Raw genomic sequence first — 24,613 nt, 5'->3', positions numbered from 1 at the left:
TCCCTGCAATCTGTAAAGTCTAATTTCCCCCTCCTGGATTGGTGTCTTTGATGTATGGAAGTGTACCAAAGCTAATAGCACTTAAAAGGTTTAAAAGATGACCTAAATGCTTTCAAAGTACCTAACTTGTCCTCTGAATGACAGAGTATCCAGCATATGGATGCTACCATTGTACAGCATTGCATAAAGAGCTTGCTTGTCACTGTTCTCATTTCATAGACACATACTTCTCACATTGTCATGCCACAAAACTGATACACAGATGACACCAAGATGAGTGATGTGGTTGATGAGTCTGGAGGGTGGGATGCTGCCATCCAGAGGGACCTGGACTGGCTGGAGATGCGGCCTGAGTAGAAGCTTATGAGGTGCGATAAGGCAAAGTGCGAGGTGCTGCGCTCAGGCTGGGGTAATCCTGGATATCAATGCAGGCTGAGGGAGGATGAGATTGAGAGAAGCCCTTGCAGAAAAGGGCTTGAGGGTGCTGGTGGATGAGGAGCTGCACATAAGCCAGCAGTGTGAGCTTGCATCCCAGAAGGCCAATGGCATCCTGGGCTTCAGTGCTCCATCCAGCTCTGGAGCCCTCAACACAGGAAGGACATGGTCCTGATGGAGCAGGGCCAGAGGAGGCCCATGAAAATGATCAGGCAGCTGGAACACTTCAGCTATGAGGACAATCTGAGGAAGCTGGGGTTGTTCAGCCTGGAGAGAAAGAGGCTCAGGGGAGACCTAAGAGAAGCCTTCCAGTACCTGAAGGGGGCTACAAGAAAGCTGCAGAGGGACTGTTTGCAAAGGCCTGCAGTGACAGGATGAGGGACAATGGTTTGAAATGAGAGAAGAACAGATTTAGATTGGATGTGAGGAACAAGTTCTTTATCATCAAGGTGTGGAACACAGCAACAGGTTGCCCAGGAAGGCAGTTGAGGCCCCATGCCTGGAAATATTCAAGGTCAGGCTGGATAAGGCTCCTGAGCAACCTGCTGTAGTGGAAGATATCCCTGCTGACTGCAGGGGATAGAAATAGATGACCTCTGGAGATCCCTTCCAACTCAAACCATTCTATGATTCTATGATTCTTATCCCTTTTTTTTTGCCTTACACTTTGGCTGAATTCTCTATAGATGTGTATATAAGGCTTAGGTTTGTGCAGAAGAGCAAGTCATTAGAAATCTTTACTCACAACCGACTTGCAGCATTTCTGAAGCATGCCCCCATTCACTCATGACAGCTGGAGCTTTCTTGGTGTCTTTCAATTAATGACCAGCCCTGATCATTATTCAGACAATGGCTTGAAAGTTCAGGCCTAAGCAGTTTTGAAAGCCTGGCTGAAAGGGCTCAGACTGTGTGTTCCACCTAAGGGATGGTGGTTGTCTAGGTGAGGTGATCCTGGTGACAGTAGCAAAAGAGCACTGGGCTGACTTCTCAAACCAAGAGAAATCATCCTTATTTGGCATTCCTCTTTAGGGGGTCTTACTTCAGCTATGCTGGACTTACCCATGCACACTTTGTTGATGAATTCACTGTTCAAAGTGATCATGGTGGATAAGTCTTCAAAATTCTGAAGCTTCATGATTCTGTTAGCAGCTGATGGCCCAGTCAAAGTCCTTAGCTGCTCTTCATCATACCCACTCCCAACTCCAACTGGAAACAGGGATACCCCTAGGAAAAGAGAAGCAGTTTTAAGTGGGCAATGCAGAGGAGAAGGATACCTCTGCTTCTGTATTTCCCCCACCACCACCCCCATTTGCTTCTTAAAATGATAAAATAATTGGGGAAAGTAGGTTTGTTTCAGCACTCAATTACCATGTATTACTTGCATCACTCCTCCACATTGGCTAATGGCAAGTCAGAGTGAAAATGGTGATGCTCTGATTAGCTAAGACAAGCTTTATTAGTCCCAAGCATAAGAAGATGAGGCGTGCTCAGCAAAATGCAGCTGTGGATTTAATGACATTTTCCCTGTGTTTTTTCTTCCAACTTAAAACATTTCTTTCTTCAGTTCCATGGCAGTTAGGTTGTTTTCAAACCACTTAATTAAAATATAATCCTTGATGGCTGCTCTTTAGTCCATGCCTTACTCAATACTCCCCAAAGCAACCTATAAAGGAGTCAATGTTCCTCAGGAAGTTGAGGTACAAAGACTACAGTCAGAAAAGTTGCAATAAAAAACATCATGCAGCACACACTGACAGCAAAATCTGTCTACCCCTGCAGAGGTCTGTGCAAAAATCTGCTCAAATTCTCTATTTTTTTTACTATAACTATATTATTATTATTATTATTATTATTATTATTATTATTATTATTATTATTATTATTATTATTATTATTACTATCATCATCATCATCCTCATCATTATTATTTAGACTTAGAATAGAATTAACCAGGTTGGAAAAACACCTCAAAGATCATCAAGTCCAACCTATCACCCAACACCATCTAATCAACTAAACCATGGCACCAAGTGCCACATCCATTCTCTTCCTAAACACCTCCAGTGATGGTGACTCCACCACCTCCCTGAGCAGCCCATTCCAATGGCCAATCTCTCTTTCTGTGAAGAACTTTTTCCTAACATCCATCCTAAACCTCCCCTAGTGCAGCTTGAGACTGTGTCCTCTTGGTCTGGTGCTGGTTGCCTGAGACCAGCCCCCACCTGGCTACAACCTCCCTTCAGGGAGCTGTAGACAGCAAGAAGATCTCCCCTGAGCCTCCTCCTCTCCAGGCTAAGCAACCCCAGCTCCCTCAGCCTCTCCTCACAGGGCTGTGCTCCAAACCCCTCCCCAGCTTTGTTGCCCTTCTCTGGACACCTTCCAGCAACTCAACATCTTTCCTAAACTGAGAGGCCCAGAACTGGACACAGGACTCAAGGTGTGGCTTAACTAGTGCTGAGTCCTGGGGCAGAATGACCTCCCTGCTCCTGCTGGCCACACTATTCCTGTTGCAGGCTAGGATGCCATTGGCCTTCTTGGCCACCTGGCCTCACTGCTGGCTCGTGTTCAGCCTACTATCAACCAGTACCCTCAGGTCCCTTTCTGCCTGGCTTCTCTCCAGCCACTCTGACCCCAGCCTGTAGCTCTGCATGGGGTTGCTGTGGCCAATGTGCAGAACCCGGCACTTGGATGTGTTCAATCTCCTGCCCTTGGACTCTGTCCAGCCTGTCGAGGTCCCTCTGCAAAGCCTCTCTACCCTCCAGCAGATCAACTCCTGCCCCCAGCTTGCAAATTTACTGATGATGAACTCAATGTCCTCATCCAGATCATCAATAAAGATGTTAAAGAGCATGGGGCCCAGCACTGATCCCTGGGGCACACCACTGGTGACTGGCTGCCAGCTGGATGTGGCACCATTCACCACCACTCTCTGGGCTCGGCCCTCCAGCCAGTTCCTAACCCAGTACAGAGTTATTGTTGTTGTTGTTGTTATATACATCATATAATATTATTACACAACAATAATAATATTGATGATGATGATAGTAATGATGATGAACATTTCAAGACTCACTGTATGGCAACAGTATTGTACTTGTAATGTTCAGCCACGTCTCTCCTCCCTGTCTATCCACAGGTCCTCAGAAAATGAAATGTCACTAATTAAGGAAGTCTATGGAAGCTGTTCAGCTTGAATTGCAGGTTGGACCCAAATTTCCCAGGATTTACCTGGCTTTACCAGAATTACAGCAGGCACATTTTGTTCAGGCCTGTTTCTTACCAGAGCATTACTCACAGCTGATCCTGAACTTAGAGCCTACAGTTTTCATCCTTTGTCCTGGTGCAGCACGTGAAAAAGTGACAAAGCTGCTTAAAATAGCAAGAGCAAAAGGAGATTTACTGTTCATCCTTGCAGCAAGTGCAGCAGCCTCCAGGGTGTCTTCTGATCTCCCTGACACGATGACTATGGCCACTTTGGATGCGCTGGGTCTCCCTCCATGAGATTCCGCCATGGCATTCTGGACGACGAAATCAATGGCTGATCCTGAGAGATGGAGAGAGAGGTGAGACATGGGAGAGAGAGAGGAGGCTATAAAATCAGGACTATAGAATAGGATAGGATAGGATAGGATAGGATAGGATAGGATAGGATAGGATAGAATAGAATAGAATAGAATAGAATAGAATAGAATAGAATAGAATAGAATTGAATTGAATTGAATTGAATTAACCAGGTTGGAAAAGACCTTGGAGATCATCGAGTCCAACCTATCACCCAACACCATCTAATCAACTAAACCATGGCACCAAGCACCCCATCCAGTCTCTTCCTAAACACCTCCAGTGATGATGACTCCACAACCTCCCTGGGCAGCATATTCCAATGGCCAGTTACTCTTTCTGGGAAGAATTTCTTCCTAACATCGAGCCTAAACCTCCCCTGGTAATGAACCACTACCACAGAAGCACAGGAAGTGTGACTCCTGCACTGCCCTGGTCAGACCATTCCAATGTTTGAGAACCCTTTCAGTGAATATTTCCTCTCCTGGCACAGCTCAGGGGAGACCTTCTTGCTGTCTGCAACCACATGAAGGCTGGTTGTAGCCAGGTGGGGGTTGGTCTCTCCTCCCAGGCAACCAGCACCAGAACAAGAGGACACAGTCTCAAGCTGAGACGGGGTAAGTTTAGGCTTGATCTTAGAAAGAAGTTCTTCACAGAAAGAGAGATTGGCCATTGGAATGTGCTGCCCAGGGAGGTGGTGGGGTTGATGTCCCTAAAGGTGTTTAAGAAAAGCCTGGATGAGGCACTTAGTGCCATGATCTAGTTGATTAGATAGGGTTGGGTGATCAGTTAGAATTGCTGATCTTGCAGGTCTCTTCCAATGTGGTTGATCCCATCCTATCCTATCCTATCCTACCCTATCCTATCCTATCCTATCCTATCCTATCCTACCCTATCCTATCTTATCCTACCCTATCCTACCCTATCCTATCCTACCCTATCCTATCCTACCCTATCCTACCCTATCATATCCTATCCTATCCTGCTTGAAACCAATTCCTCTGGTCCTGTCACTTGCCACCACGGAGAACAGGCTGCCCCCTCCTCACTCCAACCTCAACTCACAACTTCAGGTAGTTGTAGAGCTTATTAATAAAGTCCCCACACATGAGGACCATCTTTAGCTCCCTGATATCTGAAGCAATGGGAATTTTACCACCTTTCATTAGCCATAAGGACAAAGTTATGCTGTTGACTTTGGTAGTTACCTTTTCCAGCAGTATTCCTGTTGCATTAAAGGACAGAAAAAAAAAAGGCATTGCAGAAGAACATGAGCCCATTTCCCTACTGCAGAACAACAGTGACATCCAGTGGCTCTCTGACCTACAACTTCTTGCTATCCTGAACTGCACACAGAAGCTGCTCAGCTCCCACAGAAGATTGAAGTCCTCTACCCTAATTTGGTCAACTTTTGCTATGGGTGTGAAAAGTGTATCTCACCTCCCTACTATCAACAACCTCTCTGAAACCTAGATTGAGACTAACCCATAGACTATCTGGGCAATCAATATTAAAACCAAACTAAATCCACCAAATGCCACAAAACACATGAAGAAGTTGTACCTTAGCTATCAAATGGCACCCTTGGGTGTCTTAGATGCAATGTGCCCACCAGGTCAAACGAGATTCTCCTCCCCCTCTACTCTGCCCTACTGAGGTGACATCTGGAGTATTCTGTCCAGCTCTGGGCACTTCAGTTCCAGAAGGACCCCAGGGAACTGCTTGAAAGAGTCCAGAGCAGAGCCACAAAGCTGCTGAAGGCAGTGGAACATCTCCTTGACAGGCTGAGGGAGCTGGGGCTCTTTAGCTTGGAGCAGAGGAGCCTGAGGGGTGACCTCATTCCTGTTGATAAAGATGTGCAGGGCAGTGTCAGGAGGATGGAGCCAGGCTCTGCTCAGTGGTGTCTAATGATAGGACAAGGGGCACTGGGTGCAAGCTGGAGCAAAGGAGGTTCCACAGAGAAAACTTTTTATCTGTGAGGTTGCCAGAGCCCTGGAGCAGGCTGCCCAGAGAGGCTGTGGAGTCTCCTTCTCTGGAGACATTCTAAACCTACCTGCATTCCTGTGTGACCTGCTCTGCCAGGGGAGTTGGACTGGCTGATCTTGAGGTCCCTTCCAGCTCCTAGCATTCTTTGACAACTCATCTTTATCAACAGGAATGAAGTCACCCCTCAGGCTCCTCTGCTCCAAGCTAAAGAGCCCCAGCTCCCTCAGCCTGACCTCAGCAGGGAGATGTTCCACTGCCTTCAGCAGCTTTGTGGCTCTGTGCTGGACTCTCTCAAGCAGTTCCCTTGCATAGGTTCATTTAATTGCTATGATTTTCATCCCCATTATCATCCTGAATTATAGTTTGCATACAAAATGAAAAACATTTTAGAGCTTCTGTTCAGCTCAAACCTCAAAACTGTAAAAGTTTTTTTCTACTTAGAACAAAATTGTATCTTAAAACAGCATTATCACTTGGGTGGTGGTGATTCCATTTCACAAATTGCTATTCCTGACCAGAAACTTTAACTGACCTAAGGTGTCCAGCAGGAGAAGGGCAGTGATGGTGCCACTCTACTCAGCCCTGGTGAGGCCAAGGCTTCAGTGCTGGGTTCAGTTCTGGATGTCACAGGATAGGAAAGACATTGAGGGGCTGGAGGGTGTCCAGCAACAAGGATAGGGAGGGGTTTGGAGGGAGTCATATGAGGAGGGGGTGAGGGAGCTAGGGTTGTTCAGTCTGGAGAAGAAAAAGGCTGAGGAGAGATCTTATTGCTCTCTGCAGCTACCTGGAAGGAGGTTGGAGTGAGGCTGGTGTTGGTCTCTTCTCCCAGGTAACCAGCAATAGGAGGAGAGGAAAAGGGTTTGAGAGTTGCCAGGAGTGGTTTAGTTTGGACATGAGGAAAAACTTGTTTCCTGTGAGAGTGGTGAGGGGTTGGAACAGGCTGCCCAGGGAGGTGGTGGAGTCACCACCTCTGGAAGTGTTGAAGAAGCTGTAGATGTGGAGCTTCAGGAGATGGTTTAGTGGTTGTGGCAGTTAGGTTACAGTTGGACTCAGTGATCTTAAAGGTCTTTTCCAACCTTGATGATTCTCTGATTCTATTTTCTGTACAGCTGTCTAACAATCATTGCTATGAACATCACTCTATGTGTCTGCAGAGATGGATGGCAGATGCAGAACAGCATTTGAGCTCTAACTAACTAAGGGATCAGAACAAACACAGAAACTTAATAGGGACTACATTGCAGTCACTGAGATTGCTCCAGGATGGTCACTGTGCCAGAAGGTTGACTCATTTCCCTTTTGCCCTATAAATAATTGCTAAAGAAGTATTTCAGGTTTTGACTTTCAAATATTTTAGCTTCAACTTCTGCTCAGTAAGAATCACAACTGATTTTTCATTCTTTCCTGAGAAGTACTTGGGCTTTCTCTGCCTGCCTTTGCTTTTTTCCTGTAATGACCCTTTGACTTCCATGTGGTTGGTCTGCTCACCAGCTGCTCCAGCTCCATTTCTCTTCCTCCCATTAGTTCTGAAAATTCTCAGAAACCTCCATCCCTCTCTGTAAATTGGAAAATCCATTATTCACATCATTTCAAGTGAAGGAATCCAGTCCCACTGTAATAGAACCAGGGACTATTTCAAAGTTCCCCCCCAAAAAAAGAAACCCTCAGTTTAATGCATGGAATTCATTATTTTTTTTAACTACATTAAAAAATCTTTGGATTTCTCCCCTTGTTTTGAAGCCAGCTTTTGAAGAGCCAGGTGTCTGAAGGCACAATCAAAGGAACACTTAGATCTTGCTGGAGGGATTCAGAAATTCACCATCCCAAGCTGGAAGCTGAAGCTGTCACTTCTCAGTTGTTTGATCTCCACACCTCAGCAAGGGAGGAAAATAAACTCAGAGGCCACAATCAAAAATGTATTGACTGCTAAGAAACCAGGCAGCTTGGAGAGTTTCTTTACTGCTAGACTGCAGCATAATAAGAATAGAATAGAGTAGAAAGGAATAGAATAGAAAGGAAAAGAAGAATAGAATAGAATAGAATAGAATAGAATAGAATAGAATAGAATAGAATAGAATAGAATAGAATAGAATAGAATAGAATAGAATTAACCAGGTTGGAAGAGACCTCAGAGATCATCAAGTCCAACCTATCATCCAACACCATCTCATCAACTAAACCATGGCACCAAGTGCCTCATCCAGTCTCTTCCTAAACACCTCCAGTGATGGTGACTCCACCACCTCCCTGGGCAGCACATTCCAATGGCCAATCTCTCTTTCTGGGAAGAATTTCTTCCTAACATCCAGCCTAAACCTCCCCTGGCACTGTGTCCTCTTGTTCTGGTGCTGGTTGCCTGGGAGAAGAGACCAGCTCCAACCTGTCTACAACCTCCCTTCAGGTAGTTGTAAAGAGCAAGAAGGTCTCCCCTGAGCCTCCTCTTCTTCAGGCTAAGCAACCCCAGCTCCCTCAGGCTCTCCTCACAGGGCTGTGCTCCAAATCCCTCCCCAGCTTTGTTGCCCTTCCCTGGACACAGAATCACAGAATCACAACATTAACCAGGTTGCAAAGACCTTCAAGATCATCAAGTCCAACCCATCACCCAGCACCATCTAATCAACTAAACCATGGCACTGTCTCATCTAGTCTTATTTTAAACACTTCCAGGGACAGTGACTCTACCACTTCCCTGGGCAGCCCAATCTAACAGCCAATCACTCTTTCTGTGAAGAATATCTTCCTAGCATCCAATCTGAATATACCCATTTCTATTTTATTCCATTCCCTCTAGTCCTATCATTACCTGACACCCTAAAGTCCCTCACCTGCCCCATTTCCCCCCTTTTTCCCCTCAAATCCCAGAGCACCTGGGTTTTATTGGAGTCTCCTCCCACCCCAGGTGTTGCCACTTGACCCTCCCCACCCACTCCCCTTTATAATCCCCACCAGGAAAGGCAGGAGCCCTAAACTGAGCCCATCTGGGCTGAGGATCCTCCTCTCATCTCTGGTGAGTGCCCCTGGTGCACACTGGGTGATGGTGGTGGTGACAACAAAGGCCGGGGGGCCTGGTGGCCCCCCGGTTGTTAGGGCAATGATTGATGATCACTCCAATATCCCCCATGGGTGCTGGCTGGGCTTCCTTACTGGGGCTGAGCTCCTCTCTGTGGTATATTGGCTGGTGAGGGTCTTGCCCCTAGCTTTGGGATGGGTGCAGAAATGGTAGGGGTGGAGCAGGTTGTGTTATGGTGGCACTAAACCAAAATATTCCTAGGGCCCAATTCTCTGAGTTCATAGGATCACAGGATGTTATGGGTTGGAAGGGACCTCCAAAGATCATTGAGTCTAACCCCCCCTGCTAGAGCAGGACCACATAGGAACACAACCAGATAGGTTCTGAAAGTCTCCAGAGAAGAATCCACAACCTCTTTGGAGAGGCTGTTAAAGTGTTCTGTGACCCTTGCAGTGAAGAAGCTCCTCTTTATGTTGAGGTGGAACCTCCTGTGCTGTAGTTTATATCCATCACCCCTTGTCCTATCACAGGGTGCAACTGAGCAGAGCCTGTCCTCTTCCTCTTGACACCCAGCTCTGAGATATTTATCAACATTTATTAAATCCATTCTCAGTCTTCTGCAGATTAGAATAGAATAAACCAGGTTGGAACAGATCTTCAAGATCATCATGTCCAACCCATCAACCAATCCACCTAAGCAATTAAACCATGGTACCAAACACCCCATCAAGTTTCCTCCTGAACATCTCCAGGGATGGTGACTCCACCACCTCCCTGGGCAGCACATTCCAATGGGCAATCACTCTCTCTCTATAGAACTTCTTCCTAACCTCCAGCCTAAACCTCCCCTGGTGCAGTCTGAGACTCTGTCCTCTTGTTCTGGTGCTGGTTGCCTGAGAGAAGAGACCAACCCCCACCTGGCTACAACCTCCCTTCAGGGAGTTGTAGACAGCAAGAAGGTCTCCCCTGAGCCTCCTCTTCTCCAGGCTAAGCAACCCCAGCTCCCTCAGCCTCTCCTCACAGGGCTGTGCTCCAAACCCCTCCCCAGCTTTGTACAGATCACACTTCTAGTTGAATGAATGCTTCTGAACTCAGCTCTTCCTTGCAGCTAGTTGTCTTCTTTTATTTCTTTCACCCAGTTATTATTTTATGTGAAGTTGAACACAATTTCATGATGTCTGGATACCCCTAAAGCTCCTTCTCAGTAGGTTACTGGAGACAAAATTTGCCTGTTATCTCATTGTATAGGCATGGGAAAGTTTTGTGGTATAGGCTGCTGTGGTATCCATGCCCTCAAATATTCTTTAGTTTCTCATTATTTCTTACTAATAAGATGTATCTCTTCCTTGGAGCTGCCTTATGGTTAAATGAAACAGGAAAGGGAATGCTTTCTCCAGGTAAGATGTTTATAGCAATGGCAAAAAAAGCCTACAGCTGCTCTCTGCAAATGCAGCTTATTTTTGAGCAAAAGAAAGTGATTGGGGTCACCAAACCCTGAATAAGGATCAAAAAGGATCATAGAATTGGAGAATCACTATGACTGGAAAGACCACTCAGGTCATCAAGCTCAGCTGCAACCCAACTACAATGACCACTAAACTACTTCCTGATGCACCACATCTACAGCATCTTCAACACCTCCAGGGATGGTGACTGCCACCTCCCTGGGCAGCCTGTCCTAACCCCTCACCACTCTCTTAGGAAAGAAGTTTTTCCTCCTGTCCAATCTAAACCCCCCCTGGTACAGCTCAAACCCATTTCCTCTGATCCTATCTCTGGTTACTTGGCAGAAGAGACCAACACCAGCCTCACTCCAGCCTCTTTCCAGGTAGCCACAGAGGGCAATAAGATCTCTCCTCAGCCTTCTCCAGACTGAACAACCCCAGTACCCTCAGCTTCTCCTCATATGACTCCCTCCAAACCCTTCCCCATCCTCATTGCTCTTCTCTGGACACCCTCCAGCCCCTCAATATCTTTCTTATCCTGTGGTGCTCAGAACTGAACCCAGCACTCCAGCTGTGACCTCAGCAGGGCCGGGCACAAGGCACTATCACTTCCCTACTCCTGCTGGACACACTGGTTGTGCATGTGTGTACCACTGGGAAGCCAGTGCAAATGGAAAGAAACAGCACTGCTCTGATGGTGACAATATTTTTGATAGGCAAATTCTGATCAAGATCTCTGGCTACAACAGATTTCCAAAGCTAAGCAGGGAACAGCAGCAGCCAGACCGAGCCATCTACTCATTCTAAGCAGCCCCTGCATTTCCAGAGGCCCAAGCACAGCCAGAGGAGTAGCTGAGGGAGCTGGGGTTGTTTAGCCTGGAGCAGGGGAGGCTCAGGGGAGACCTTAGGAGTCTCCTTCTCTGGAGACTTTCAAAACCTGCCTGGATGCATTCTTGTGTGACCTGCCCTAGATTATCCTGCTTTGTCGGGAGGGTTGGCCTTGATGATCTCTGGAAGTCCCTTCTAACCCCTAGTGGTCTGTGATTCTTATTGCTCTCCACAACTACCTGAAGGGTAACCTGTGACAGAACAAGAGGACACAGTCTCCAGATGCACCAGGGGAGGTTTAGGCTGGATGTTAGGAAGAAGTTCTTCACAGAAAGAGAGATTGGCCATTGGAATTGGCTGCCCAGGGAGGTGGTGGAGTCACCATCACTGGAGGTGTTTAGGAAGAGACTGGATGGGGCACTTGGCGCCATGGTTTAGTTGATTAGATGGTGTTGGGTGATAGGTTGGACTTGGTGACCTTCTTTTCCTACTGGTTAATTCTGTCTTCTGTAATTACATGAGTGACCATGCATTTCCCCTGCCTGCTGAGCCTCCTGCCCAGCTGAATTCACACAGGTTGCAAGGCGCGGGGCAGGACCACAGTGCCTTATTTTCATTACTTCATTTGGGAGGAACAGCTTCCACTCTGTCCCATTTTTGGTTTGCTCTACCCCATCCCTCATCAGGATCTCTGAGCATTTTCCAAGGAGACATAAACAAATCACTAACGAGGATGTCATGTGGCTGCCTCTCCCATTTCATTTCCCCAAGGCCGTGTTTGCTGCCTTTCTCCTGCAGCTCAGCGTGGCTTACTGCACACATTAAATGGAAGTTCTTCGTGGAACTTATCTATTTGTACCTAACAATTCATCCCACAATGAGCCTATAGAAGTCTCATCAGCCATCTGGTGTTTTTATTTCTCCAGGCTGAGAAAGCAATCATGGCTTAATCCTCCTGCGAACGATGGAAGTCAGGTTTTATTTCTCACTTTTTCTCTACCAATAACTCTTTACAGCCTGAAGTAGGCCAAAGACCCTACCAAAGGAAGGGGGGAAAAAAAAAAACCCAACCCACAAATATTAAAAAAATCTGTGTACTCCTCAACTCTTATAGGACCCTAATGCTAGGTGGCTGCCAGAGCAAATGTGGTTGCAGTCCAGGAGAACAAAATTCTCAGGGTGTCTGGTGGAAGATCAGATATGCTGCAGGAGAATCATTTGTTTGCTCACCCCTTCCAAGTGATGTGTGTGTGTGTACTGAATTTTCACAGACCCAGTGGGAAATCTGTGTTGTGTTTCAGCACATGAAAACTGAAGTGGACATGTCTTTCCAGGGTGCAGTTGTCTGGAAGAGAAGATGATGTTTCACAAACAACTCTTCAGCTAAGGCGCTGCCTCAGGTAGATCCGCGCTCCCTGGCACCGCCACCAGCCTTGTGCCAGCCCAAGTGCTTGGGGGATCAGCACAGCAACTTGGATGAGGGAAGTGAAAGTCACAGGATAATGCTTTGCTAAACTCTTTTCCTAGAGTCAAAGAGTTGTCAGGGTTGGAAGGGGCCTCAAGGACCCTAAAGTTCCAACCTCCCTGCCATGGGCAGGGACACCTCACACTTGATCAGGTTGCTCACAGCCACATCCAGCCTGGCCTTAAAAACTTCCAGGGGTGAAGCTTCCACCACCTCCCTGGGCAACCTGTTCCAGTCTCTCACCACCCTCATGGGGAAGAACTTCTTCATGACATCCAATCTGAATCTCCCCTCCTCTAGCTTGGATCTATTCCCCCTAGTCCTATCACTCCCTGACACCCTCCCCAGTTTGCTTGTAGATCCTCTTCAGATACTGGAAAGCCACAATAAGGTCTCCTCTTCTTCCTTCTCCTCTCCAGACTGAACCCCAACTCTCTGTCTGTCCTCACAGGAGAGGAGCTCCAGCCCTCTGATCATCCTCATGGCCCTTCTCTGGACATGTTCCAGCACCTCCAGATCTTTCTTGTAACAGAGACTCCGGAGCTGGACACAGTACTCCAGGTAGGGTCTCATGAGAGCAGTGTAGAGAGGAAGAATCACCTCCCTCATCCTGCTGGCCACTCTTCTCTTGATGCAACCCAGGATACAGTTGTCTTTCTGGGCTGCAAGTGTACACCATATCAACTGCACTGACTCAGAACAAAGCAACAAGCATCTGGCAAGGGCAGCTGCTGAAGTCACCAGCAGCAGTTGCATTGGATAACATTTAATCAACCAATTGATGCTGAATGGTTAATGATCAATGTCCTTACTTCTTAATTATGTTCTGCTTGCTGAAAGATAATGTATGCAACCCTGAGAACCATTTCAATACTCTAAAGAAATCTGTCAAGTTCTTTCCAGAACACATTAAGATATTCAAGTAACTTAGGGATGTGTTTTAATAAGGAAAATGGAGGGCCACAAAGATGACCCAAGGGCTGGAGCAACTCTGCTATGAGGATAAGCCAAGGGAGCTCAGGTTGTTCAGCCTGCAGAAGAGAAGGCTCCAGGAGGGCCTTCCAATACCTGAAGGGATCCTCCAGGAAGGCTGCAGAGGGACTTTTCATGAGGGTGTCTAGAGACAGAACAAGGGGGAATGGTTTGATGCTGAGGGACAGCAGGGTTAGACTGAATGCTAGGAAGAATTTCTTCAGTACAAGAATGGTGAGACTCTGGAACAGGTTTCCCAGAGAGACTGTGAGTGCCTCTTCCCTGGTGGTGTTAAAAGCCAGGTGGGATGAGGCCTTGAGCAGCCAAGTCTGGTTGAGAGGTGTCCCTGCCCACAGTGGAGGTTGGAGTAGATGATGTCTGAGGTCCTTGCCAACCTCAGCCATTCTGTGATTTTATAAGTAATCTACTTACAGTAAAGATATGAGAGAGAGAACAAAACCTGAGAGATGTACTGCAGAACCCTTTCACAACAGCACTGATGGAAATTAGTGGCTGGGACCAGAACATATTTAGCATTTCTATTTGGTTTAGGGCTTCCCCTCCCCCCCCCGCCTTGTTATTTTAGCATCATCATCCACATGATCACTCACCCAGTCTGTTAGGACCTTGCTCCCTTTGTTGGATGGAGTGCAGCATCTCTACCAGCCTTGCAGGCTCTTGAGGCACGTTCCATGCAATTTCTAGATGGTTTTGCCTGGCATACTGGAGAACTGCCACATGAATTGAAGTATTGCCTGAAGCAGAGAGCAGAAAGCAAACATTTTAAACAGTGTCTACAAACATCTTCAAGGAAAATAAGTCTAAAGGACACACTGGGCTTGTGCTTTGCATTAAAGCACAACTAGACAGTGATTTGCATCAGAGTGTGAAAGCTGCGTTCTCAATCACAAGTTCTAAACCAAACCATGCATCTGACAAAAGGAAAATCAAAGCCATGCAAGAAGCAGCTGCTTTTCTGTCAGCAAGCAACATGCAGCATTTTGCCTCACATTTACCTGACTCACTGCAGAAATTCACTGTAGTGCTCTCCAATTATTCCTTTACCTTATCAAAACTGTCTAAACTTCACCTTCCCCCCTCTCCCCCCCTTCTCTTTTTTCCTTTTTTATGTGCACATTGCTTGGCAAAAGCAGCAGTCTGATGGGCCAGGTTCCCTGGGTGACAACAGGTTGCCCAGGGAGGTGGTTGGGGTCCCATCCCTGCAGATATTCAAGGTGAAGCTCGACAGGGCTCTGGGCAACCTGATCTGGTTGAGGATGTCCCTGCTGACTATGGGGGGGTTGGACTAGGTGTCCTTTGGAGGTCCCTTCCAGCCTGGACCATTCTATGATTTTATGTTGATTTCTTTCTGCCATAGATCATAGAGTGAGAGGCATCAGGCATGGGTTGTAAGTTCAACCAGGAAGCATGACCTGCAAAGAAGAATGGAGACAAATTCCACCTTCTGCTGTTCTCTGACACCCTGGTCTGCTTATCATAGAATCAACCAGGTTGGAAAAGACCTCAGAGATCATCAAGTCCAACTAATTACCTAATACCTAACACCTCCTGACAACTAAACCATGGCTCCAAGTGCCACATCCAACCCTTTCTTGAACACCTCCAGGGATGGTGACTCCACCACCTCCCTGGGCAGCACATTCCAATGGCCAATTACTCTTCATACATTGTGCAAGACAAATTCAATTATTAACAGAGGGCTGCTAGAGATAGCAAACAGACCTCAGACTTGCAGAACTGAACTTGGCAACATAGAAACACGTCTCAGGAGGATGGAGCCAGGCTCTTTGCAATGGTGTCCAAAAACAGGACAAGGGGCAACAGGAGCAAACTGGAGCACAGGAGGTTCCATGTGAACATAAGGACAAACCAGCAGTGCTTGCTGCAAGGAAAGGGTTTGATGCTGAATGAAAAAGTCCAAATTTGAACCAAGAAAATGCCAGTTTTGTTAAACCAAATTCTACTGCCATGTGGATGGCCATGGCTCAAGACCATGTGATGCCCTAACTTCAATTTCTGTGATTCTGTATTTAGATTAGACCTTAGGAAGAATTTCTTCCCCATGAGGGTGGTGAGACACTGGCACAGGTTGCCCAGGGAGGTGGTGGAAGTCTCCTCTCTGGAGGTTTTTAAGGCCAGGCTGGATGTGGCTGTGAGCAACCTGCTCTAGTGCAAAGTGTCCTTGCCCATGGCAGTGGGGTTGGAACTAGATGATCTTTGAGGTCCTTCCCAACCCTGACAGTCCTGTGATTCTGTGAATTATGGGCTACATGATGTATGTGTAGGGTACATAGCATTTTGCCCAGGTGGCTGCATGGAGAACACCTGTGCTAAATGACCTAACTTGAGGTGCATCTCTTCATTACATCCTCTGCAAACTCAGTGTTCCAAAAAGTATCTTTCCTCCAACATGCATCCCAGGTTAGGCAAAAAGGGCTGGCTAGAACCAGAAATGCCTGTTCCAAAGCCTTGCACTGGGACCAGACCTAACCCAAACCCTCTGAATTAGCCAGTTTTCATTCAATCAGAACTAAACTAGAACTATCATTTTCAAGTCTATTGTACCTTATCCAGAAGTGAACCCAAAGCAATCTGTGTTTGTGCCACTCTGACATAGATTAATAGCTAAACCTCCACACTCTTTACCTGCTTGGCACACACATTTCTTACATCTAGCAGGGTATAAATGGAATGAAATAGAATTAACCAGGTTGGAAGAGACCTTTGAGATCATTGAGTCCAACCTATCACCCAACACCATCTAATCAACTAAACCATGACACTAAGCACCCCATCCAGTCTCTTCCTAAACACCTCCAGGGACGGTGACTCCACCACCTCCCTGGGCAGTGCATTCCAATGGCCAATCTCTCTTTCTGGGAAGAACTTCTTCCTAACCTCCAGCACTCATCAGACATGCTGTCCAAGGTCTTCCTCATCAGATGATTCCCTCAACTGGATTCACCTAAAGCAGAATAGCTTAGTTTGGGACTACAATGAACTGCATCTGAATCCAAAGCTTAACTGGCCTGATTTCCCCAAGATAAACTTCTCTTTTCTCTTCCTTTCAGGGATGACAATGAGACATTTGAACATTAAAAATCCTCAAACAATTAATAACCTATACTGAGATGCTGCTTTGTCCTGTATAAGCAAAAAAGACACCCCACCAAAATGTCTTTAAATGTTTAAGCCAAATACATACTGATCTCAACACTTTCAATAAATGCCCGGACAAAGTTCTTCATTTCCTCAAATTCTGCTGCTCCAACATTGGAACTTCCATCCAGAAGAAACATGACATCCATTGGTTTGTTGCACAACTCTGAGGAAGGAAAAAGAAAAATAATGAATGGAATGGAATAGAATTAACCAGGTTGGAAAAGACCTTTGAGATCGTCAAGTCCAACCCATCATCCAACACCATCTAATCAACTAAACCATGGCACCAAGTGCCTCATCCAGTCTCTTTTTAAACACCTCCAGTGATGGTGACTCCACCACCTCCCTGGGCAGCACATCTCTCTGTCTGTGAAGAACTTCTTCCTAACATCCATCCTAAACCTCCCCTGGTGCAGCTTGAGACTGTGTCCTCTTGTTCTGGTGCTGCTTGCCTGGGAGAAGAGACCTGGCTACAACCTCCCTTCAGGTAGTTGTAGAGAGCAAGGTCTCCCCTGAGCCTCCTCTTCTCCAAGCTAAGCAAATCAATGAAGGTTATTCACACATAATAAAGCAGAAGTAGTGTCTGCTGTCCTTTTGGTAGGAGAAAAAGGGGCAGAGAAATCTGCATTCTAGGAAAGTGAGAGAGGGGATTCTGTCATTTTGTTCTGCTCTGGTTAGTCCTGGAGTAGTGCATCCAGCTCTGGAGCCCTCAACACAGGAAGGGCATGGACCTGATGGAGCAGGGCCAGAGGAAGGCCATGAAAATGATCAGGGGGCTGGAACACTTCTGCTATGAGGACAGGCTGAGGGAGCTGGGGTTGTTCAGCCTGGAGAAGAGGAAGCTCCAGGCAGACCTAAGAGCAACCTTCCAGTACCTGAAGGGGGCTCCAAGAAGGCTGCAGAGGGACTGCTTGCAAAGGCCTGCAGTGACAGGACAAGGGGCAATGGTTTGAAATGAGAGAAGAGCAGCTTCAGACTGGATGTTAGGAACAAGTTCTTTAGCATGAGGGTGGCGGAACACCGGAACCGGTTGCAGAGGGTGGGAATTGAGACCCCATCCCTGGAGATATTCAAGGTGAGGCTGGACAAGGCTTTGAGAAGCTTGTTCTAGTGGAGAATGTCTTTTCTGACTGCAGGGGTATTGGACTAGATGACTTTCAGAGGTGCCTGCCAACCCAAACCATTCTATGATATTGACCAGAAGACACAATAAACGAATCCCCTTTAATGGAAGGCTTGAGAGTTATAGTCAGTGAAATGTGCAGGTTTCAGTTCCTGCTTTTCTCCTGATGTTGTGTTTGGGCAACAGGATACTGAATGAGATATGAGAACCCATCAGATTTCAGTCATATGAGGGTGAAATGGAGGAGACAGCACAGAGCAATGACACAGAAATGATGTCCAACCTTACCTGGAATTCCTGCCGGGAGTTTCCGGGAGCAGCACGACTGCAGCACTAATTCAGGGGCTTCTCTGAGAAGTGCAGTGTAACTATGCAAGATAATTGGTTCATTAGGCTGACTGATCTGCCTGAGCTCTTGGATATTTACACTGGGACTTATGCCTATGGGAATAACATTTATGCTGCTGGGAGGTCGTGTGATGACATCCGTGGAGGGACTGGATGACACCATATATACTAAGTGAGGGACATCCTGCCTGCCCCCGTTCACTGCTGTAAATGTATGCTTGGAAATATAGTCAAGAGCATTCCCAGTGTTGGTAGCCTTCCCTCCTTGGTAGGGGATGCTCCTCACCTTCTCAATAATACTTTCCTTTGACTGTGTTTCCCTAAAGGAATACTCCAGAGTGACCCCCTCTGAATACTGCATTACTGTGACGTGAATATCCTCCTGCCCCACATTCATCCCCGTGATCACCCTCTCAAGGAACGTCTTGACAATGCTGAAGTTTTCCTCCCCTACATGGTCAGATCCTTCCACAATAAAGGCAACATCCAGCTTTTTGGCAGTGGGCTCTTTTGAAAGGGGGGGTGGTGCTGTGAGTCCCAAGGAGGGAAATAAGACGCTGGATATTGTTGGAGCGGACGTAGAGTGCAACAGAGAACTTTCATCGGGTCCGAGAGCGCAGAGGTGATCGATGAGGAGATCCATGCTATCCATCAGCTCTAACATGTTGTTCACTAGGAAGGCTTTGTTATCTTGTGACTGCTCTTCAATGAACCTGATCTGTCCTTTGCTAATGTGGGGGCCAATGCCCACAGGCATCACTGCAATTTTCTTGTTCTTCATCACGGTGACGATGTTGCGGAGCTTGCCCTCGGACTTGTTCGCTATGAAGAGCATTGCGATCCGGGCAGCGTTGGTCCTCTCTGCCTTTTCAAACACGTGATACAGAACATATTTCAGGACTTCAGGGACAGATGTTTTTTCACCCCCCATGTATTTTATGCCTTGGACAATTTTTCTCATCTGGGATTGTTTCTTGACGTCCTTAAGGCCAAGATAGGTGGTGGTGCCTGTCCCATAGAGTAGAACGGACACTCGGATTTTCTTTTGGGAGATGTGGAGTTTCCTCATCATGCTAATTATGAAAGCCTTCAGCTGTTCAAAGTCTGTCTCTGACAGTTTGCTGGAGCCATCCATTAGGAAGGCCAAGTCCATCATCTTGCTGCAGGAGTATTCGCTGGGAGGGAGTTCAATGTCCTCCTCTGGAATAGGGGTTGTCAGCATCAGGGTGTCTTCCACCGGTTCACAGGCTACACAGGTTAAGTTCTTCCCCTCACACAGACTGCAAAAGAAACATCAGGTTGAACTATTTCATTGGCCATTGGAATGTGCTACCCAGGGAGGTGGTGGAGTCACCATCCCTGGAGGTGTTCAAAATGGGATTGGATGCGGCACTTAGAATAGAATAGAATAGACCAGGTTGGAAGAGACCTTCAAGATCATCGTGTCCAACCTATCATCCAACACCACCCAATCAACTAACCCATGGCACCAAGCATCCTGTCAAGCCTCGCCCTGAACACCCCCAGCAACGGCGACCCCACCACCTCCTCAGGCAGCCCATTCCAGTGTGCAATCACTCTCTCTGCGTAAAACTTCCTCCTAACCTCCAGCCTAAACCTCCCCTGACGCAGCCTGAGACTGTGTCCTCTTGTTCTGGTACTGTTTGCCTGGGAGAAGAGACCAACCTCCGCCTCACTACAACCCCCCTTCAGGTAGTTGTAGAGAGCAATAAGGTCACCCCTGAGTCACCTCCTCTCCAGACTAAGCAACCCCAGCTCCCTCAATCTCTCCTCATAGGGCTTGTGCTCCAAGCCCCTCACCAACCTTGTTCCCCTTTTCTGGACACGCTCCAGCAAGTCAACCTCCTTCCTAAACTGAGGCGCCCAGAACTGGACACAGGACTCCAGGTGCAGCCTAACCAGTGCAGTGTACAGGGGCAGAATGACCTCCCTGCTCCTGCTGGCCACACTGTTCCTGATGCAGGCCAGGATGCTATTGGCCCTCCTGGCTGCCTGGGCACACTGCTGGCTCATGTTCAGCCTACCGTCGACCAGCACCCCCAGGTCCCTTTCCACCTGACTGCTCTCCAGCCACTCTGACCCCAGCCTGTAGCACTGCATGGGGTTGTTGTGGCCAATGTGCAGAACCCGGCACTTGGATGTGTTCAATCTCATGCCCTTGGACTCTGCCCATCTGCCCAGCCTGTCGAGGTCCCTCTGCAGAGCCTCTCTACCCTCCAGCAGATCAACTCCTGCCCCCAGCTTGGTGTCATCAGCAAATTTACTGATGATGGACTCGATGCCCTCGTCCAGATCATCAATAAAGATGTTAAAGCCATGGTTTAGTTAGTCATGAGGTGTTGGGTGATAGGTTGGGCTTGATGATCTCTGAGGTCTTTTCCAACCTTGTTGATTCTATGGTTCTATGATTCTATGTTTCTATGATTCCATGAGTCTATGATTCTATGGTTCCATGATTCTATGGTTCTATGATTCTATACTAACACATCACTCACACAATGATAAAAGAATGTCCATACAGAAACAGTTAAACAGCTCCACATAAACCCAAATAGTCCTTCATGCATCTTTGTTTAGATCCAGGAAATTTATGGCAAACTGAGAAGGGCCACAAGGATGATCAGAGGGCTGGAGCATCTCTCTTATGAGGACAGACTGAGGGAGTTGGGGCTGTTCAGCCTGGAGAAGAGAAGGCTCCATGGAGACCTTATTGTGGCCTTGCAGCATCTGAAGGAGGCCTGCAAGAAAGCTGGGGAGGGACTTTTTAGGGTGTCAGGGAGTGATAGGACTAGGGGGAATGGGAAAAAAAAATAGAAGTGGGTAGATTCAGATTGGATGTTAGGAAGAAATGCTGAGGGAAGACACAGGAACAAAAAGAGATGACAGCTACAGATGAAATACATCATTTAATATCAGAGAATGGCCTGAAAAAGAGAACCTGGGAAAGAAGAAGACAAGAGAGACAAATAACCCAGAGGATCAACATGTGCCAAAGTAGTATTCAAACCAAAATGAAGTCAGGAAAAAGCAAAGGAACTCAGTGCACTTTGGAGGTAAAGGATAAAGTCTAGGTAAATCTAGCCTCATCTCAGAGTCTGCTAAATCATTTCAGAGGCCCTATCCCTGGAGATCTTCAAGGTGAGGCTCAACAGGCTTCTGGGCAACCTGATCTAGTGGAGGATGTCCCTGCTGAGTGCAGAGGGGCTTGGCCTGGATGACTTTTGTTGGTCCCTTCCAACCCAGACCATTCTATGATTCTGTGAAAGCATCTTTCCTATTCTAGGATTTTACTCTGTTAGCTGCCTACAGTTTGCCTCATTGTGAAGCAAACCAGGTCTGCCAGGTCAGTCCAGCAATGGCTTTTAGGCAGCTATGTGGCTGAAACTCATTTGCTTTCTAGACAGCTCCCAGGCACAGATTTTATGCTTTCTGTCAGTCTGTTATCAGGAGAGGTTCCACTGACAAACACACAGAATCACAGAACTGTTAAGGTTGGAAGGAACCTCAGGGATCTTCTAGTTCCAAGCCCCCTGCCATGGGCAGGGACACCCCATACTAGAGCAGGTTGGTCACAGCCACATCCAGCCTGGCCTTAACCTCCAGGGATGAGGCTTCTACCACCTCCCTGGGCAACCTGTGCCAGTCTCTCACCACCCTCATGCGGAAGAACTTATTCTAAGTCTCCCCTCCTCTAGCTTGGATCTATTCCCCCTAGTCCTATCACTACCTGACACCCTAAAAAGTCCCTCCCCAGCTTTCTTATAGGCCCCCTTCAGATATTGGAAGGTCAATGCATTACCCTTGAGTTACTGGACAAGAGATAGAGCAGGAAAAGTTTATGAACAAGCAAAGCCCTAAAAAAAATGCTTGATTTGACTGCCAGAGCAGCAACATGTACAAACTGAAGAAGTCAATACCAGAAGCAGGTGCCACTCTCCAGGAAAAGAGCTGTGGCACTTTACATGTGGCACCTTAGTTCTCTCAGTTTCAGCCCTATCTTTCCAAGCTGCTCTTCTCTCTTCCTAATTGAAGAATCACAGTATCACCAAAGTTGGAAGAGACCTCAAAGATCATCGAGTCCAACCTGTCACCACAGACCTCATGACTAAACCATGGCACTAAGTGCCACATCCAATCCCCTCTTGAACACCTCCAGGGATGGTGACTTCACCACCTCCCTGGGCAGCACATTCCAATGGCGAATGACTTGCTCAGTGAAGAACTTTCTCCTCACCTCGAGTCTAAACTTCCCCTGGTGCAGCTTGAGACTGTGTCCCCTCAGCTACTACTCAGGTAGTGATAGGACTAGGGGGAATGGAATGAAGATGGAGGTGGGGAGATTCAGGCTGGAGGTGGGGAGGAAGTTCTTCCCCATGAGAGTGGTGAAGCCCTGGAATGGGTTGTCCAGGGAGGTGGTTGGGGCGCCGTCCCTGGAGGTGTTTAAGCCCAGGCTGGATGAGGCTCTGGCCAGGCTGATCTAGTGTGGGGTGTCCCTGCCCATGGCAGGGGGCTTGGAACTAGATGATCCTTGTGGTCCCTTCCAACCCTGACTGATACTATGATACTTTTGGCATTCATGCACAGCTAGAGCAGATTTATTGTTTTAATCCTACTACGAGCCAGCCTCTTCTAGTTTCTAATTTCCTTTGGATATTTGCTCTCAACATCCATTACTTTTTTTTCTCTCTGTGTGTGTGTGTGCATGTGTGTGTGTGTGTGCAATATTTTCTATTGTTTGTACAGATGGTGTAGGCATCTAAATTAGGTGACAGCTATGCAAAAGGATGTTTCCCTAGTGAGGTAAGTTTTCCTAGTGCTCTGAAATCTTTTGTGAGCAGCAGCCAGCGAATCAACGTTTAAGATAGATTATTATTAAGGATTACAAAAATTAGGGAACAGAGACTCATTTAGGAAGGCTCTTCTTGGGTTTTTTCCCCCTCCTTCTTTTTAACCTTTTGATGGAATTCTAGGCTCTTAGTGCATGCTGCTGAAAAACGAAATTCACTTAACTGATTAGCCTAACGGTCTCGTGCCCTGGGTTTACAGCACAGATGTATGCTAGCCCTGGAAAGAGGCCAGGAATTCGGTGTTCATGCCTATTCAGAGCTTCTGCGAGGTTCAGAGCATTCAGAACTAAGGTGTTAGGCTGGGCTAATAGCTGCTCCAGGTTTACAACTCAGGTTCTATTAGATGTAGCCAAAGTCCAAGATGGAAAGCCCCTCCTCTGTTCACAGCATTAGAAATGACTGGGGGAAAGTATCCACACCAAAGGTCTGGACATTTCCAGAGAAGGGCAACAAGGCTGGGGAGAGGCCTTGAGCACAGCCCTATGAGGAGAGGCTGAGGGAGCTGGGGTTGCTTAGCCTGGAGAAGAGGAGGATCAGGGGTGACCTCATTGCCCTCTACAACTACTTGAAAGGTGGTTGTAGACAGGAAGGGGTTGGTCTCTTCTCCCAGGCAACCAGCACCAGAACAAGGGGACACAGTCTCAAGCTGTGCCAGGGGAGGTTTAGACTCGAAGTGAGGAGAAAGTTCTTCACTGAGCGAGTCGTTCGTCATTGGAATGTGCTGCCCAGGGAGGTGGTGGAGTCACCGTCCCTGGAGGTGTTCAAGGGGAGATTGGATGTGGCACTTGGTGCCATGGTCTAGTCATGAGGTTTGTGGTGACAGGTTGGACTTGATGATCCTTGGGGTCTCTTCCAACCTTAGTTATACTGTGATACTGTGATCTAGGGGATACCAGCTTTTAGTTGCTCTGTGGTGCAATATGCCACTGGGCAGTACAGAGAATATCGGAGGGAGTGATGAGGGGTTGGAACAGGCTGCCCAGGGAGGTGCTGGAGACTTCTTCTCTGGAGACATTCAAAACCCACCTGGATGCCTTCCTGTGTGATCTGCTCCAGGTGATCCTGCTCTGGCAGTGGCATTGGACTGGATGATCTTAGAATCATAGAATTGTTAGGCTTGGAAGGGACCTCAAGGATCAGCCAGTTCCAACCCCCTTGCCATGGGCAGGGACACCTCATACTAGATCAGGCTGCTCAGAACCACATCCAGCCTGGTCTTAAAAACCTCCAGGGATAAGGTTTCCACCACCTCCCTGGGCAACCTGTTCCAGTGTCTCACCACCTTCATCCTAACATCCAATCTGAATCTACCCATTTCTAGTTTTGTTCTGTTTCCCCTAGTCCTGCCACTCCCTGACACCCTAAAAAGTCCCTCCCCAGCTTTCTTGT

General features: G+C 47.3%; 1 protein-coding gene across 1 annotated transcript in view; it reads right to left on the bottom strand.

Annotated features, from left to right (window-relative positions):
• Positions 1 to 24,613, bottom strand: part of VWF (von Willebrand factor) — a 161,496-nt gene that overhangs the window by 50,931 nt on the left and 85,952 nt on the right. The window contains exons 27-31 of the mRNA XM_054177869.1: positions 18,297 to 19,636; positions 16,929 to 17,048; positions 14,314 to 14,457; positions 3,836 to 3,979; positions 1,495 to 1,659 (exon numbers count right to left, since the gene is read on the bottom strand). Of these exons, the coding sequence (XP_054033844.1) occupies positions 1,495 to 1,659; positions 3,836 to 3,979; positions 14,314 to 14,457; positions 16,929 to 17,048; positions 18,297 to 19,636 (1,913 nt within the window). The remainder of the gene's footprint in view (positions 1 to 1,494; positions 1,660 to 3,835; positions 3,980 to 14,313; positions 14,458 to 16,928; positions 17,049 to 18,296; positions 19,637 to 24,613) is intronic.

Source organism: Dryobates pubescens, chromosome Z (assembly GCF_014839835.1).
Source record: "Dryobates pubescens isolate bDryPub1 chromosome Z, bDryPub1.pri, whole genome shotgun sequence".
NCBI lineage: Eukaryota > Metazoa > Chordata > Aves > Piciformes > Picidae > Dryobates > Dryobates pubescens.
The sequence above is the reverse complement of the archived record's forward strand: the minus strand, read 5'-3'. Positions and strand labels throughout refer to the sequence as shown.